Source organism: Pagrus pagrus (genome assembly GCF_965226575.1).
Source record: "Pagrus pagrus genome assembly, chromosome: 8".
Classification (NCBI taxonomy): Eukaryota; Metazoa; Chordata; class Actinopteri; order Spariformes; family Sparidae; genus Pagrus; species Pagrus pagrus.
The window spans coordinates 29514409-29531086 of NC_140192.1; the positions used below are offsets into that span (position 1 = coordinate 29514409).

General features: G+C 40.8%; 1 protein-coding gene across 4 annotated transcripts; it reads left to right on the plus strand.

Moving 5' to 3' along the window:
- The first annotated feature begins 8038 nt into the window (after positions 1-8038).
- Positions 8039-15179, plus strand: LOC311260846 (uncharacterized protein). 4 transcript variants are annotated; one of them, XM_084359105.1, is made up of 8 exons: positions 8039-8162; positions 8466-8492; positions 8632-8690; positions 10571-10728; positions 10817-10864; positions 13378-13559; positions 14218-14323; positions 14600-15179. In XM_084359105.1, the coding sequence occupies exons 4-8, from the start codon at positions 10646-10648 to the stop codon at positions 14634-14636; spliced, it is 456 nt and encodes a 151-aa protein (XP_084215231.1). In that variant the 5' UTR covers positions 8039-8162; positions 8466-8492; positions 8632-8690; positions 10571-10645; the 3' UTR covers positions 14637-15179. The 4 variants fall into 4 exon arrangements, 3 of the variants coding, with proteins under 3 accessions (XP_084215231.1, XP_084215229.1, XP_084215230.1); XR_014623058.1 differs by lacking the exons at positions 13378-13559; positions 14218-14323; positions 14600-15179 and adding an exon at positions 11128-11193; XM_084359103.1 differs by lacking the exons at positions 8039-8162; positions 8466-8492; positions 8632-8690; positions 10571-10728; positions 10817-10864 and having other exon boundaries at positions 12978-13559.
- Positions 15180-16678: the final 1499 nt, after the last annotated feature.

Below are 16678 nucleotides of genomic sequence, written 5' to 3' on the forward strand. Positions count from 1 at the left end.
TTTCTCAAAGTAAGGTAATGTCACAAATTATTAACTGTACAATGAGATCAGTAGTAAAATGAGGAGAGTGAGAAAATCTGCAGTAAATGGCTTAAAACACAATTTGTTTTTTAACATTTTTTAAAAATAAATTAAATGTAAACATTGCACACAAAACAAGAACAGGAAAGTGTAAAGTGCAATTATATACAACTGTATTCCCTGAAATACGATACTACAAATATAACATAAAAATAAAAAATATGTGCACATTAGAAATAAATTATCAAAAATATGTACTTGCACATATGAGCAGGAATAACTTAGAACAAACAATGTTTAAAAAAACAAAAAACAGCCTGCATATTAAACAAAACTGCAGGCATGAAGCCTGTGCTTGGCGAATTTGTGAATGTATTGATTACTGCTTATCAGGAATTTTGTTGACAAATAAGCTTAAAACCTGTCTGTTTTTGCCTCACTCTCCTCATGCCGTTGCTGTTCCTTTGCAGACTCCTCCTTTAGGTAGTCCAGCACAGGGTTTCTTCTCTTTTTTTTGGGAGATGGGGATGGAAGCGGACCTGATGCCCGCTTTGAAATAGCTCCACTTGTTGGTGGGTCGGAGGCACTTCCAGCTGATGCTGCAGTGTTTGAGGCATTTGAAGTGGCAGGGCTTGGGGCTGTTGATGTGCTGGCCTCTTCTAAAGTATTCTGAGATAGATAGATAGACAGATAGACAGATAGATAGATAAGATGGATACACATGTTACACACATGACTATTCTATGATACACACCCACCCCACCATCATCATACCAGGATCATCTAAATTTATCACTGTATAAATATAAATTACCTTTGTGCTTTCTTCCTGAGTTCTGGGAGAGGACACTGGTGACAACGGGTCGATCATGCTCTGAAAAGAAAATGACAGTTCAGGTACAGATCTTCAGGTACAGCAGTGTCTTATCACATCTCTAAACCAGGACCTCTAGGTCCACTGACTGGGGGCCGAGTAACACCTAAGGCTTCTTGTCTGTCACTGTCTGTCTGTCTCTCACTGTCAAAGTTCCCAGCTGCTGCCTAGCCACTGGTCAGTGTTCAGGGATTAAAGGGGCGAAAGACCTACGACTGGTGGTTCCCTGCTGATTACCCAGTCTGGTCTACAAAGGCGTTCAGGTGTTCAGGCAGATATGCTAACTAGCATGCTAAGATAGATCCATCTTAGCATGCTAGTTACCATATCTGCCTCAGTAAAAAACAAAAAAGTTATCCATAACTTTTTTTCTTTCATCAATCTTTATTGCTAACATGGATAACACCAGCTGGTTTCGCTAACATGAGGTAAAGAACAGAAGCACATATGTAATGTTTTTTCCTTTTTTTGTTTTTAAATAGACATTCAAAATACACATTTTAGAGCTGTAATCATAATACCGTGAAACCGTGATATTTTTGCCTAAGGTTATCATACCGTCAGAATCTCATACCGGCCCATGCCTAAGCACATATATTATGTCTTGTGTTTCTAGGATCAACTATCCAAAATGACTGCAGCACCGAGCAAGTACCCAGTTGTGCAATGGAAACTGATGTTTCTGCCAACCAGGAAGATCCTCCAATCAAAAGTTTGTGTACATTATCCCAATGTTATGAACATGCAAGAGATGCATCACACAGACGATAATGCAGAATCAGAGTGAACAGCACACAGATCCATTTGTTAATTGCCTACCTGAATTTGTAGAGGAGACTTTATATGATAACCTGTCATTTAATGATGACAAATTTTTTGATGATGACCTACCAATTGATGACAGTGTAGAGGTAAACTTGAAGGAGGGAACAGGACTCAAAAACTCGGCAAACAATGGAGATCAGCCACTTTACAGAGACGCACCAATTTCAGTTGCAGAGAGCCTTCTTCTCATAATGACATTTGCCAACAAACACAAATTAACTGGGAAAGCTATAAGTGACTTGCTCACACTAATCACTCTACACTGCCCCCCACTATCGTTACCAGTAAAATTGGTAAATTGTTGTTGGCTGCTATCTTCGCCACTGTATGGGGCCTTGCAAAGTAAAGTTTGAACAACAAGGTGTCCTACACAGAACATATCTCAAAACTACTACTAAACGTTAGGAATTGCTGAATTCTCTGTGCAATAGACAACGCAACTGTGACACCTATTGGCTCATTCAGACTACAGCCTACAGTATATATACATACAGTAGGCAATTTGTTCATTTTCACCTGGTGGGCTGGCCCAGTGGGAGCACCCCCTTCAGATAATATTGTAGGAACATTAATGATACAGGCAGCAGTGTGTCTCTAGGAACCTCGCGCTCTTCTGCGACTACATGCAGGGCTGGCGATTGCTATAGGCGAACTAGGCGGTTGCCTAGGGCGACAAATGTGCTGGGGGGCGCAGCCGCCCTCTAGTGTTGCCCTTACTTTTTGTCGCCCTTACCCATTAATCAGAATTATGTTTATTAAACATCATCATCCAAGGGAGCCCCCTCAGCCACACGTTTACTTGTCAATCGGGTTATTAGATTAAAATGATAATTATCGTCAGTCATTACGGGGGGTGAGGGTGGGGTTCACACGCATGCGCTCTAGTTGCGTAACGTTGCGTCCGAAGATGAAGCTGTCTAAACCCTCTGGCGCACAGGGTCGTAAACGGAGAAAGGAAGAAGATGAAAAGAAAGCCAAGTGTAGAGGTAAGTCTTCTCTTCTCAGCCATTAAAGTGTCAAACGAAATAAATGTAGTATTGTGCTTCACCTAATATTGGACGTTTCATTGCTGTCACTAAGCTATAGCTAGCTAGCTACTGCTACTTTGCTAGCTTGCTACGTATTACTAGCATAGCAAACATAACTTCACTGTTGACCTACATTAGATGTAAATGTCATAAGACCAGTATCTGGTGTAACCATTTTGGTGATAGTGGTGTTTGTTCACACTTCTGTAAAGTTTCCCTCCAGGAATAAACTAATATATATGTATATATATTAATATATAATATATGTTTATTTTTTATTTATTTTTTTTATTTATACCTGATCCTTCATGTAAGTACAACTAGTACTATTGTTGCTGTTTTTGTTATTGTTTAGTATTATTATTAGCAATTATAACTTTTATAATCACATTAACACTACTAATTGTAATCAGTAGTATTATTTCACCTTTTAACAGCCTAATAGTAATAATAGTAGTGGTGGTAGTAATTGTAATTTATCTACTACAAGTTACATGGTCATATAAAATGTATATGTACAATGCAACTATGTGATAGGATGATAGAAATGACCAAATGCAATTGTGTAACAAACAGCATGGATGAACTCTGTGTTTAAATACAGCTGCAGGAGAAGGGACATCCAGTAGTAGTAATCCAGGCACCAGTTACACACAGGCCAGGAACACACAGCCCACATCAGGTGAGTCTATTTAACAGTATTTATTCAAGCCACATCCATACTTTAAAGTACAATAGAAAAAGGTTAGCAAGTATTAAAATACAATAGCTTGTTTTCTTAAAGACGTTCAACCACATTCATGATCATTTCACTTATTATATTAAACACCACTTGTATGGCTATAAAATATGCATGAATACAGGTGAAGGTGAAGGAACATCAAGGACCACATCAAGCTCTCAATTTTGTAGTGGTACGTACAGTATCCATAAAAGCACTTTTCTTTGTAGAGGGTATAGTTAATCCAGGCTAGAGCCAGCCCTGACTACACGTTGCTACTTGTCACTAGCTTAATATTTCTGTTTGATGAAACTTTAGACTACACCAAATACTTTAAAAAAAGGTCTATCCTAAGGCATCTATTACTTTCTGACTCTGGGAAAGTGGGAATAACAGTAAAATTACCCAAAGCTACTGTATCTGAACTATCTCTTTAACCAAATCACACACATTTAGGCTATTCTATGTGATCTCCTTTTGATAACCAATGTAATAACTAATATAAAATTTTTTCACTTCCATTCACTGAGCCTCCCCTGAACCAGTTTGGAGCCCGCCTAGAGAGGCCCGCCTCACACTATGAAAACCTTTGCTATAGAGAATATAGGCTACAATATAGCATACATACAGTACAGACCAAAAGTTTGGACACACCTTCTCATTCAATGAGTTTCCTTTCTTTTCATGACTATTGACATTGTAGATTCACACTGAAGGCATCAAAACTATGAATTAACACATGTGGAAATATGTACTTAACAAAAAAGTGTAAAACAACTGAAAATACGCTTTATATTCTAGTTTCTTCAAAGTAGCCACCTTTTGCTCTGATTACTGCTTTGCACACACTCTGCATTCTCTTGATGAGCTTCAAGAGGTAGTCACCTGAAATGGTTTTCACTTCACAGGTGTGCCCTGTCAGGTTTAATAAGTGGGATTTCTTGCCTTATAAATGGGGTTGGGACCATCAGTTGTGTTGTGCAGAAGTCAGGTGGATACACAGCTGATAGTCCTACTGAATAGACTGTTAGAATTTGTATTATGGCAAGAAAAAAGCAGCTAAGTAAGGAAAAATGAGTGGCCATCATTACTTTAAGAAATTAAGGTCAGTCAGTCCGAAAAATTGGGAAAACTTTGAAAGTGTCCCCAAGTGCAGTCGCAAAAACCATCAAGCGCTACAAAGAAACTGGCTCACATGAGGACCGCCCCAGGAAAGGAAGACCAAGAGTCACCTCTGCTGCGGAGGATAAGTTCATCCGAGTCACCAGCCTCAGAAATCGCAGGTTAACAGCAGCTCAGATTAGAGACCAGGTCAATGCCACACAGAGTTCTAGCAGCAGACACATCTCTAGAACAACTGTTAAGAGGAGACTGTGTGAATCAGGCCTTCATGGTAGACTAGCTGCTAGGAAACCACTGCTAAGGACAGGCAACAAGCAGAAGAGACTTGTTTGGGCTAAAGAACACAAGGAATGGACATTAGACCAGTGGAAATCTGTGCTTTGGTCTGATGAGTCCAAATTTGAGATCTTTGGTTCCAACCACCGTGTCTTTGTGCGACGCAGAAAAGGTGAACGGATGGACTCTACATGCCTGGTTCCCACCGTGAAGCATGGAGGAGGAGGTGTGATGGTGTGGGGGTGCTTTGCTGGTGACACTGTTGGGGATTTATTCAAAATTGAAGGCATACTGAACCAGCACGGCTACCACAGCATCTTGCAGCGGCATGCTATTCCATCCGGTTTGCGTTTAGTTGGACCATCATTTATTTTTCAACAGGACAATGACCCCAAACACACCTCCAGGCTGTGTAAGGGCTATTTGGCCAAGAAGGAGAGTGATGGGGTGCTGCGCCAGATGACCTGGCCTCCACAGTCACCGGACCTGAACCCAATCGAGATGGTTTGGGGTGAGCTGGACCGCAGAGTGAAGGCAAAAGGGCCAACAAGTGCTAAGCATCTCTGGGAACTCCTTCAAGACTGTTGGAAGACCATTTCAGGTGACTACCTCTTGAAGCTCATCAAGAGAATGCCAAGAGTGTGCGAAGCAGTAATCAAAGCAAAAGGTGGCTACTTTGAAGAACCTAGAATATAAGACATATTTTCAGTTGTTTCACACTTTTTTGTTAAGTATATAATTCCACATGTGTTAATTCATAGTTTTGATGCCTTCAGTGTGAATCTACAATTTTCATAGTCATGAAAATAAAGAAAACTCTTTGAATGAGAAGGTGTGTCCAAACTTTTGGTCTGTACTGTACATACATACATACTGTCATGATCCTCATCATGGCAGCCCTCCCTTCTCCCTTTATGTGTGTGTTGTCATTCCCTGTCTGTGTTAATCCTCCTGTGTCTCTCCCCCTGTCCGTTCTGTGTGTGTGCATGTGGGCGTGGTCTCCTTCCACAGGCAGCGCCAGGTGAATCCACTTCTGTAATCAACCCTTCTATAAAGCCTCTGGATTCCCTCCTGCTCATCGCCAGATCGTTTCATCAGTCTACGTGGTTGTTTGCATCCTGGCTTCTCTGTGGTTTTTACCTTTGTGTCCTGCTGTTAGCTTGTGTAGCTAATACCTCTGTGTTCTTCCCACCTCGCCTCAGATTGCTGTGCTTGCCTTGTGTTTTCCCCATTTGCTTCTGCCCTGCCTGCCTGTGGACCTGCCTGCCTGTTGCCTGCTCTCCTGTGTTTCCCCTCTGTGTGAGTACGCTCGAGAGACAGACCTCACTGCGCCGCCATTACCTCATGGCAGACACCACATCAAGACTCTTTCACTCTCACCCTCACAGGTGACTTCACGAGCCACGTTTTGGATCCTGGGACTATGCACCACCCCTCCCCCTTGCACTTGTTTTTGCACATTGAACATTAAAGACTTGTTATTTATTGTTAAACCTGTTGTCTGAGTCGTGCATTTGGGTCCAGACTCTGTACAAATCACAACACCTACATACATACAATACACAGAAGGCTCAAATATAGAAAAAACATGTAGTCTATAAACCATTTGTGTACTGCAATGTCTTTATCAGGTGATAATATCAGGCTCCAATCATGGTATTAATCTATCAAATAACCATATAATGATTTGACATTACTCTGTTTGGTTTGTTTGTATGTATGTGAGTCTTATATTACACTGTGATGCCTTTTCCTAATTGTGCTTTTATCCATTTTTCCAGTCAAATCAGAAAAAAGCTGAAGAAGAAGCCAAGAAAGTCAACCTCTTGGCCCTTCTGCAAGAAAGCCCCCACAGATAGTCGTCTTCTCTTCTCAGAAGAGGACGATGATGATGATGGCGGGGTTGTTCCACATACAGTTTTTGAGTAGGCAAATCGGAAACAACGCTTCTACCACAAAAAATATATGGACATGTCTCTGCAACTGCAGAGAACTAAAAGGAAAGTAAGGGATTTTTGAAAAGCCTTAAGCAAGATTTATGCTTTTCTGTCAATGTGTTCTGAAATGAAAATGGATCTTGAGCCCAATGTTTGATTTAACCTGCTTGTCATACCACCATAGCAAAACTAGATGGATATGTAGTGTATCATGACAGGTTACCACTGAAAAAAATTCTAGCCTCTGAAAGATTATTGGGCCATGGAATCATTATGGTTCCAAAGTAATTGTGTTTATACTGTTCTTCAGTTCATTGTGTGATATTTTGTACATTGCATGCTAAAATAGCATCGGTCGGGGGTAGAACTTGTTTAAAGGGGAACTACCGTTTTTTACAACCTGGACCTTTTTTCAAGCATAAAATATGATCATTTACTCACCCAGATAACTTTGGTGTCATTTGGAGGCGTTCGGACGAAATTAGATCCAGTTGAGCGCCGCTATATCCATATAATGGGAGTGACAGGGCACTGAAACACAGCCTCTATATAACTCATTATCTGCCACGAAACTAGTTCATTTCACCAATATTTTGTCATGATATGCTAGTGCTATTCCCCTCTGAGTCCGGGCTCGTCTGTTATCAACATCCGGGGTCAAACTAGCAGTAGCAGCTACAGGTAAACAAGCCAGCTGTCGCAGGTGCGCGCGCAGCTCAGAGATGACATCTTCCAGGTCAGAGGTAGTAGGTCAACCTACAGACCCCGGATGTTGATAACAGACAAGCCCGGACTCGGAGGGGAATAGCACTAGCGTATCATAACAAAATATTGGTGAAATGAACTAGTTTCGTGGCAGATAATGCTCATAGAGGCTGCGTTTCGGTGCCCGGATCACTCGCATTATATGGATATACGCGGCGCTCCACTGGATCTAATTTCATCCGAACGACGCCAAATGACACCAAAGTTATCTGGGTGAGTAAATCAGAGTATTTTATGCTAGAAATAAGGTCCAGGTTGTAAAAAACGGTAGTTCCCCTTTAAGTTCCATGAGTACCACATACAATCCAGATTTGTTTTTTCAATGATTTCTGAATATTGACAAACTGTGTGCAGGTGCACTACTACCTGTCTCCATTATATGTAGTTAGAACTTCCCCTAATATATTTCACTAAATTTTGTTTGTTATAATGTCAGTTAGTCATGCCACATTCCTTCTGTTATAGGTTGGAGGAGCAGGAGAAGATAAGAGCAGCAGTTGAGGCTTAAAATAGAACACTGCATGCTCTAAACATAGAGCTGCAGCAACATCTGCTCAAGACACTCAACTCTACACCAACAGCAAAGTGCAGTGGTGAAGACAGATTTTTTCCCCCCTCATTTTCCCTGACCTCTGACAATGCCATTCACACAAAGAATTTGTCATGGTTAATTTGCTTTGTGTGAGGAGTTCAGCAACTCCATTAGGCTCAAAGGTAATATTGCCTCAGTATGATACTGCCCCTTCTTGTCATTGCCCATAGTAGCAGCTAATGCTCTAATTAAAATTTCTGCGAACTGCTTTGGATAGGTGGTTGGGGAGTGCTTCAGCTGTGATCTTTGAACAAAGTTTCTGATCATATTTGTGATATACTTCTTCTCTTTGTAATGGTCAAAGATCCTGTACCAGAGAAGAACTTACAAAGTAAGTGCAACAAAAATGTTACTCACAGATTCTTGAAAATAACTATATAGGCCCGTATTTACCATTTACTGTTATAAGTTAAATTGTGAAAGTTTAGGCCCTGATGTAAGTGGGTATGTTTACATTATGCGCTATATAGTTGCAGAGTCTGGCAGTGACAATGCGGTGGAACCATCTGCAACTCCAAAAGGAGACAAGGTAAAATATTTGTCCTGTTTACAGTATATGTATACATTGCCACTGCAAGCATAGCTGCAAAACTTAAACTTGTTTGTTTATGTTTGGTTGTGTTTGGTTTGTTGATGTTTGGTTGTGTTTTGTTTGTTTATGTTTGGTTGTGTTTGGTTTGTTGATGTTTGGTTGTGTTTTGTTTGTTGAAGATTGGTTGTGTTTGGTTTGTTGATGTTCGGTTGTGTTTTGTTTGTTTATGTTTGGTTGTGTTTTGTTTGTTTATGTTTGGTTGTGTTTGGTTTGTTGATGTTTGGTTGTGTTTTGTTTGGTTGTGTTTTGTTTGTTGATGTTTGGTTGTGTTTGGTTTGTTGTTTGTTGTGTTTGGTTTGTTGATGTTTGGTTGTGTTAGGTTTGTTGAGGTTTGGTTGGTGAAGTTTGGTTGTGTTTTGTTTGTTGCTGTGGAGGGTTGACAGGGAGGGTATAGATCCACTGCCAAGCCTTTTTTGTTGAACATTTTTTTGTTTGCCATTTTTAATCTGATTAGGTCCTTGTTTTGTTTTGTTTTTGGCCTTTCACAGACTGTCACTGCAGTTGCACTATCCATAATTTCACCCATTTAATGTAGTCTCTACTTCTTCACCAGTGCCATTTGCAACTTTTTATCAGAAATATTTTCCATTAGAAGTGGCAATATTAGTTATTAGAGAGTGGTGTCAGAGAGCAATGCTTGAAAGGCCTTCGCTATCGGTGCTGAGTAGGAGTAAGGTGCTCTGACCATCTAAAAGAGGTCCTACTAGCTGGATATGGACAGCCATCCCAGGTCTGCTCCAGTGGTAACAGCTGCCACTGGTCTGACCCATATCGAAACTGTATGCAGGATCCCAGTCAGCATATCCATGTGGGGCCCACAAGGGTTAAATATGGGCTATGTGGGTACTGAGTGGGCATGGGCCTGAACTGGGCAAATTTTGCAGGTCCCATGTGGTTTCATTTACATGGGCCCCACATGGGTGCCATATGGGGAGCCCATGTCGGCTAACTACATTGGTCCTATAGGGAATATACATGGGCCAGGTGAGTCATTTTAAGGTAATTTCCCCGATATGTCTGGTGGTGCTGTGAGCTCGTCTCCATAACTAGCTTGTATCAAGCTTTAGTAGATGAAGGCAGAGAGCCAGGTTGTTGACATTTACTGCCTTGTCCGACCAATGTTAAATCAAATCAAATCAAATCAAATTTTATTTGTATAGCCCAAATTCACAAATCACAGTTTGCCTCAGAGGGCTTTACAATCTGTACAGAGACGACACCCTCTGTCCTTCGACCCTCGATTCGAGTGAGGAAAAACTTGCCCCAAAAAAAGCCCTTTTAACAGGGAAAAAATGCGGAAGAAACCTCAGGGAGAGCCACAGAGGAGGGATCCCTCTCCCAGGACGGACAGACGTGCAATAGATGTCGCATGTACAGAGCAGATCAACGAGATCACAATGTATTCAATTATAAGCGATGGTTGACAGGAGTGAAAGTACACAAAGATGTATTACAGCAATAATGATGAAATGCACATGGAAATGTGATTACTAGTGATAACAGTAGTAATGATCAATGGCAAGGATGGTATGTAGCAATGCAGTACGATAATAGTAGTGGAACGTATGTAACAGAGATGTGACTAATATGTTAGTAGTATGTTATTTAAATCTACCTCCACAGATTCACTCGTATAAGTATATTCTGAGTGACCTTGTTGCATTAGCTTCTAGTCACCAGTTAGCCTAGCTACCACACGTCAGTGTTGACTTGCCTTCTTAGCTAGCGCTAGCATGTATAGGAATCACATCGAGTCTGATATATTAAATTATGAATGTAAAAATGGTTATATGATTACATTATCTTTACTGTTGCAGATACACGCATACACAAAAGTATGCTCAGAACATTTCCTCCCAGACTGCTTTGTGAAAACCCAGGCTGGCATCACTATGCTGAAAAAGGGTGCTGTGCCAACTGTGTTTGCATGGAGTTCTTCAATGCCAGCGAGGAGGATGGTTGTGAGAACTGCAAGGTAGTATTTAGTTAGATGAGTGAAGCTACAGTTCATGATGCATTTATTAACTGTGTGGTGAAATTATTTCTCTGTTGATGATTTCCAGTAATGTTTCTATGGACCTCGATGATCAACATGGTGTGAATGTGTTGAGGTAAGTAAAAGCTGTCATTGCTTACATGCATTGAGCACTTCATGGACTGTGAAAAAATTGCACTTTTACTCCTCTCTCATGCTATTTATTAAATTCTTTCTTGATCGTTCTTTCTTTGATCCTTGCACAGAAAAAATGAACATCCAAATGCTTTTTCACTACATGATTTACAGTAGTATTTCTATGTATGTGACAAATAAAAACCCTTGTTTCCTTGTAAAATACCTAATGTGGCCATCAATATGTTTCTCTTATACGTCCAGTGAACAGACGCCCCCTCCGCACACAGACCATGAATATGCTGCACTTCCTCCCCCAATCGAATATCAACTTGAGGAAGCCCGAAAAACGAGCAAGAAATGTTGATTGCAGAGCTTACAAAAAAACAGTTTGTGGTTTCCAATTTTCATGGTGATGATAAGACGGTATCCTTTTATACAGGGTTCCCAGATTACGCAACATTTAAAGCTGTGTTTATGGCCCTGCAACCTACTGCAGACACTATGGTGGGATGGAGTCAGGCTCAGCGACTAAAACATACAAGTGGAGAGGTCATTCGGCAAGGCTTTAGCACTTCTAAATTGTCTACTATGGACCAGTTTTTCCTCTTACTTTGTAGATTGAGGCAGGGACTTCCTGAGCAGGACCTTGCAACACATTTTCATATATCACAGTTGACAGTAAGCAGGATCTGTGTTACCTGGGCTAACTTCCTATACTTCATGTTAGGATCACTTCCAATTTGGCCTTCAAGAACAACTGTGAATGAGCTCATGCCTGCTTGTTTTCAAAGCACTTACCTGGGCACTAGAGTTATATTGGACTGTACAGAAATTCATGTACAGAAACCTAGCTTCAAGGTCCTTAACTCAGCGATTTACTCACACTACAAAGGTAACACCACATTTAAGGGCCTAATTGGCATTGCGCCCTCAGGTGAAGTTACTTTTGTCAGTGACTTGTATACACGTTCAATATCTGACAAAGAGATAACAAAAAAATCAGGTATCCTTTCTCTGCTTGAGGAAGGAGATGAGGTCATGGCCGATAAAGGTTTTCTCATCAAGGACCATCTCTCTCCCTTGTGATCCCTCTTTTTTAGGCCCAAGTGGACATTTCAGTGCAGACGAAGTTCAAAAGACACAAGCAATAGCAAGACTTGAATTCAATTTGAACGCGCTATTAGGCAGATTAAAGAGTACCATATTTTTGATAAAGTCTTACCCATGACACTGGTGGACTCCGTTAACCAACTGTGGACCGTTTGTGCCCTTTTAACTAATTTCCAAGGTCCTCTCTTTTGAAATTGTAATGTAAGTGTAAATATTAGGGGTGGAGCCGAACCCGAATACGGTATTCGGAAAGGCACAAATAACGTGTTTTTCACAAATACTTATTTCGAACAAATACTTTAAAAAATATTTGTATTCGGGAACAAGATAAACATCATATCAAAAAGCTACGTTTCCTCATGAGACCGCAGTACATGCACGGATGAGTGAGTGAGTGACGTTCAGGAGTCGGGGTGGGGGCGTCAAAAAAACGCTGTTCCGACCCCCCCGCCCCCGCAGCTGTCCATGGTGCTGCTGAACCAGGTGACGTTGTTTACACGCTGCGTTGTGGCTTGTCTGAAACGCGCGCTGCTCAGGGACTGGGCAGATCTGTCCCACTTGCTTTGTCCCTCACTCCGTTGGGAGATCTTCCACAGAGTAAAAGAAATACACATTGTTTCTCTCCCCCACTCCGCTCGAGCGCGGATGAACGCGGCTTGAGCCCACTTCACGGGCGCGAGGCTGCTGCAGCCGGCGACCCTGCTGACAGCAGACCGGGGGACACACATTACATTTAGTAAAAAGACCAGGTAGAGGCCAGAAGCATAATGACCGTTAGCTATGGGCTACTATGTCATATTATTTACAGATCAAGTTTAGTTCTTGGAGCTCTGTGCATTAGAAAGAACAGTTCTTTTAAGTATTATTTGTTTTTATTCTGTCTGTTCAACGTCCTCCAACAAGGACGGGTGGTGGTGGGGTTCATAATGTTCACAATGATATTTTATTAGTTGTTGGTTTAACCATGGATGAGGTAATGGCTGTTATGTTATTTTCTTTTCAATGACATTCCTTGTTACATGTTCATTGCTGGATTTATGGAAAAACATCAACCAATATTGCATATCCATAATTATTATAATGGATAATTAAAGAATACTTACACTATAACGAAAATGTAGAAGGGTAACTAAAAAAAAATATATATTTTTACGCCTATTTTGAATTTAACTCAAAATAGTTAAATTCCTTGCAATACTCCCCCCGAGACTTTCGAGACAAGACACGGCGTTCAGGAGATCCATCTCCTTGAGAAAGCGAGTCGGAGTGGGGCTATACTGGTTAGCAACGGGGGCGGGTTACCGCACCTTGGCCAACCAGTCCTCCGTTTGCGCTTTTGTCCATGACTTCTGCAAAGCTGTGCATCATGTCCTCATGCCTGACTACATTAAACTACCCCAGGGAGACGATCTCCAGGAGGTCCTGCAAGGCTTCAGACAGAGGTGGGGTTTCCCCCAGTGTGCTGGGGCGATCGACGGAAGTCACATCCCCATCATTGCACCCGAAGAAAGTCATGTTGACTATTTCAACCGTAAAGGTTGGCACTCTGTGCTTCTACAGGGTGTTGTTGATCACCAGTTCTGGTAAGTAAATATTGGAAAAAAGTCTGTTTTTTTTATCCTGTCTTTATCCCACTATTGATATTCATTAGACATTGTTGTTGTAATCATGAGACCTACATGGAAGGGATGTGTACAGTGAAAAAATATCAATTTATATTTACACAAGTACTGCACTTAAGTGTTTCACACACATTTCACACATGTAGCTGATGACTATCTCTCCAGATTGTGGACATTAAGAAGGGAAGTAAATCCACCACTCTGTTCAAGTAAAACCACTATAAATTATGAAAAAATGACTTAACAAGTCATTGTAATATTAACTTCAAAAAGAGATACATCTAGCAGATGTGCTGGGACACATCTTCAGTGAGGTCACATCACTGAAGATGTGTCCAAGCACATCTGCTAGATGTATCTCTCAACAACTTTTTTTCTGCAGGAAAATATATCTAGCCTAATCACCAGTGAAATCACATTTTTATAAGTTAATTGAAATGTACAAGTAAATACATATAAAAGCTATGCAAATACAGTAACCTGAGTAAAGGTTAGGCTATCAGTAACTAACCCTAATTACAGTGCACTAGCATTGTAACTACCACCTGGCAATTCTTTTCATTGTTTTTGCATGGTAAAAAGTAAGGGATGCTCAACTCATCACATGTTCTCTCATCAGTTTCACTAACATCTACACTGGTTGGCCTGGGAGCGTTCACGACGCCAGGGTTCTCAAGAACTCCAGGATCTATGGAATGGCAGAGAGAGGGGAGCTTTTTTCAGCGGTAGGTTTTTACCTCAGTCACCATCACTTGTTCCTTTTGTTACAAGACACAATGTTATTGTAATATTGCAGTTTGTTATCACAAATAATGGGCCATAAAAATATGAATTCCTGTCACCATATATTAAACTTACATTTTATTAAGGGGTATCCTGTTGAATTGCATTTAATCAAGCAGTTGGTCAAAATATTATGGCTGATGAAAAGATAAAGAGAGGTTAAAACTTTAATGTCAAAATAAGTTTTTTCCATAAATATCATGTTTCCCTTATCTTAGGACACTGAAGAGATCAATGGCGTCCAAGTGCCAATAATGCTGCTGGGTGATCCTGCATACCCCCTGCGAACCTGGCTGCTCAAAGGATACACAGACACCGGGACTCTGACAGACCAGCAAAGACATTTTAACGAGCGACACATCAGGGCTAGAATGACAGTTGAATGTGCCTTTGGGCGACTCAAGGGGCGATGGAGGTGCCTGGGTAAGCGCCTGGATGTGGACATTTCTTCTGTCCCCACCATCATAAGCGCATGCTGTACACTCCACAACATGTGTGAGAAACATGGTGAAGCATATGAAGAACCTGCTCAAGCTGCACCGCAGGATGAAAGAACAGCAGATGGAGGGGCACAAGATGCTGCTCACCCAGCAAGAGTCAGGGAGGCCTTGACAGAACTCTTCTACAGCCAGCGTTGAACTATAACGGCACTTACTATTCAGCCTTACATTTAAATGGTTTTTGAAAAACATAAGAACCAGGTGACTTCTCTTTGTCAAAAATAATAACTTTATTTTCCTGTTGACAATGTCCTTGAGTTTCATAAAGTGCAAGAATGAAATAAAAACCTGGATACTACACTTGCTTAAATTGTCCATTTCTCAAGTCACTAGAAGGGATCAACAGTCTTCCATAAAAATAAACATGCTGTGTGTACAATTCTAAATGAAAATTGACTGACATTAGTAACTGAATCAGTCCTGGAGGTTTAATGTTGATAATATAATTCTCCAAATATGGAGTAGTGCAAAACATAACACGTCAGGTTTATCCTGTGCAAGAATTAAATAAAAATCCTGACTACTACACTACACACTACAAAAATAGTCTTCCATAAAAATAAACATGCTGTCTGTACAATTCTAAATGTAAACTGGCTGACTGTTTTTTTTCTTTAGCTGAATCAGTCCTGGAGATTTAACACATGACATAGCAACTTCAAAACAATAATACAGATAAGTAAGGAACCCAGTTTGTCAAAAAATGTTGATGTTATTAAAACATAAACATCAACATTAATGGCTTCAATATTATAACATTGTACAACATTCTCATCTGTTTAAATCCAGTGATTTAGTTTACCTCATCATCTAGAGGTCTACTGAATGGTGGGTGTGCTGAAGCCTGATGGGTGGAGGTGAAGGGTGGAGCAGGATCTGGAGTGTGTGCAGGAGAGTGGTTGAATGGCAGAGGCTGAGACAGCTCTTGCAAGAAGGAAAAGGATTGGTTTGGTGTCTCATGGCTAAATGGCAAAGACTGAGGTGAAGCCATGTGGAATGGAGGGGCCTGAGTAAAACTGCTGTGGGAGTGTTGAGGTGGTGGTTGTCTTTGGTTGTAGAGGTGTGGTGGCTGCATTGAAGGAGGCTGTACTGGTGGTGGTTGTGCTGTTGGAGGCTGTACTGGTGCCTGGTAATTAGGTGGATGTGGATAGTGTTGTGACCTTTCCATAAACTGACTGAACAAGGTGAACATCTTGATTTCATGTGCATGCTGTGCTGCTTGCATCTTCAACTGAAGCTCAGTGTCATCGTTGTTGAAAGTACTCCCAATCTTTTCAGCAAAGACTTCAAGTGCTGTCTCCATTTTAGTCTTTCTTTTTCTGCTCTTGGAAGATGTAGCTGCAAGAAACAGAAACAATTGTTTTGTATTAGTTTCTGTGGTAGAATGAAAAATTAAAGGTAAGTAGTAGAGGACATGCATGATAAAAGTTAAGATTTCTGTGACACATTTAACTGCATAGCTTCTAGGACAAAATCAATGGTGGAGAGAGATCCAATCCATAAAAAATAATACAGTACCCACATTACTGAATTCAATTCTATTTATTTAATTAGTATCTATTTGATTACTGACTCACCAACTGATAATCTATTACTATCAACTTGTTTCAGCCCTGTAGCAAACTGTGTTAAACGCAGCACAAGCACCTGATCACAACCATTATTACTGTTATTATTGTTACTTACTTCCAGATGACCTGGTGGCTGCTGTGGTCTTCTCACAGGCCTCTGCACTCTGCTGAGGTGATGACAAGTCATCAGACATACGTGATGTAGAGGGGAGTGATTCAGAGTTAT

What these genes read in the sequence shown, in the direction of transcription:
- LOC311260846 (XM_084359103.1), top strand. Translation starts at nt 13,351, where the DNA reads ATGCCTGACTACATTAAACTACCCCAGGGAGACGATCTCCAGGAGGTC. An exon ending in GTTGTTGATCACCAGTTCTG is followed by an intron (nt 13,560 to 14,217) that starts GTAAGTAAATAT and finishes TTCTCTCATCAG; the next exon opens with TTTCACTAACATCTACACTG. An exon ending in GAGGGGAGCTTTTTTCAGCG is followed by an intron (nt 14,324 to 14,599) that starts GTAGGTTTTTAC and finishes CCCTTATCTTAG; the next exon opens with GACACTGAAGAGATCAATGG.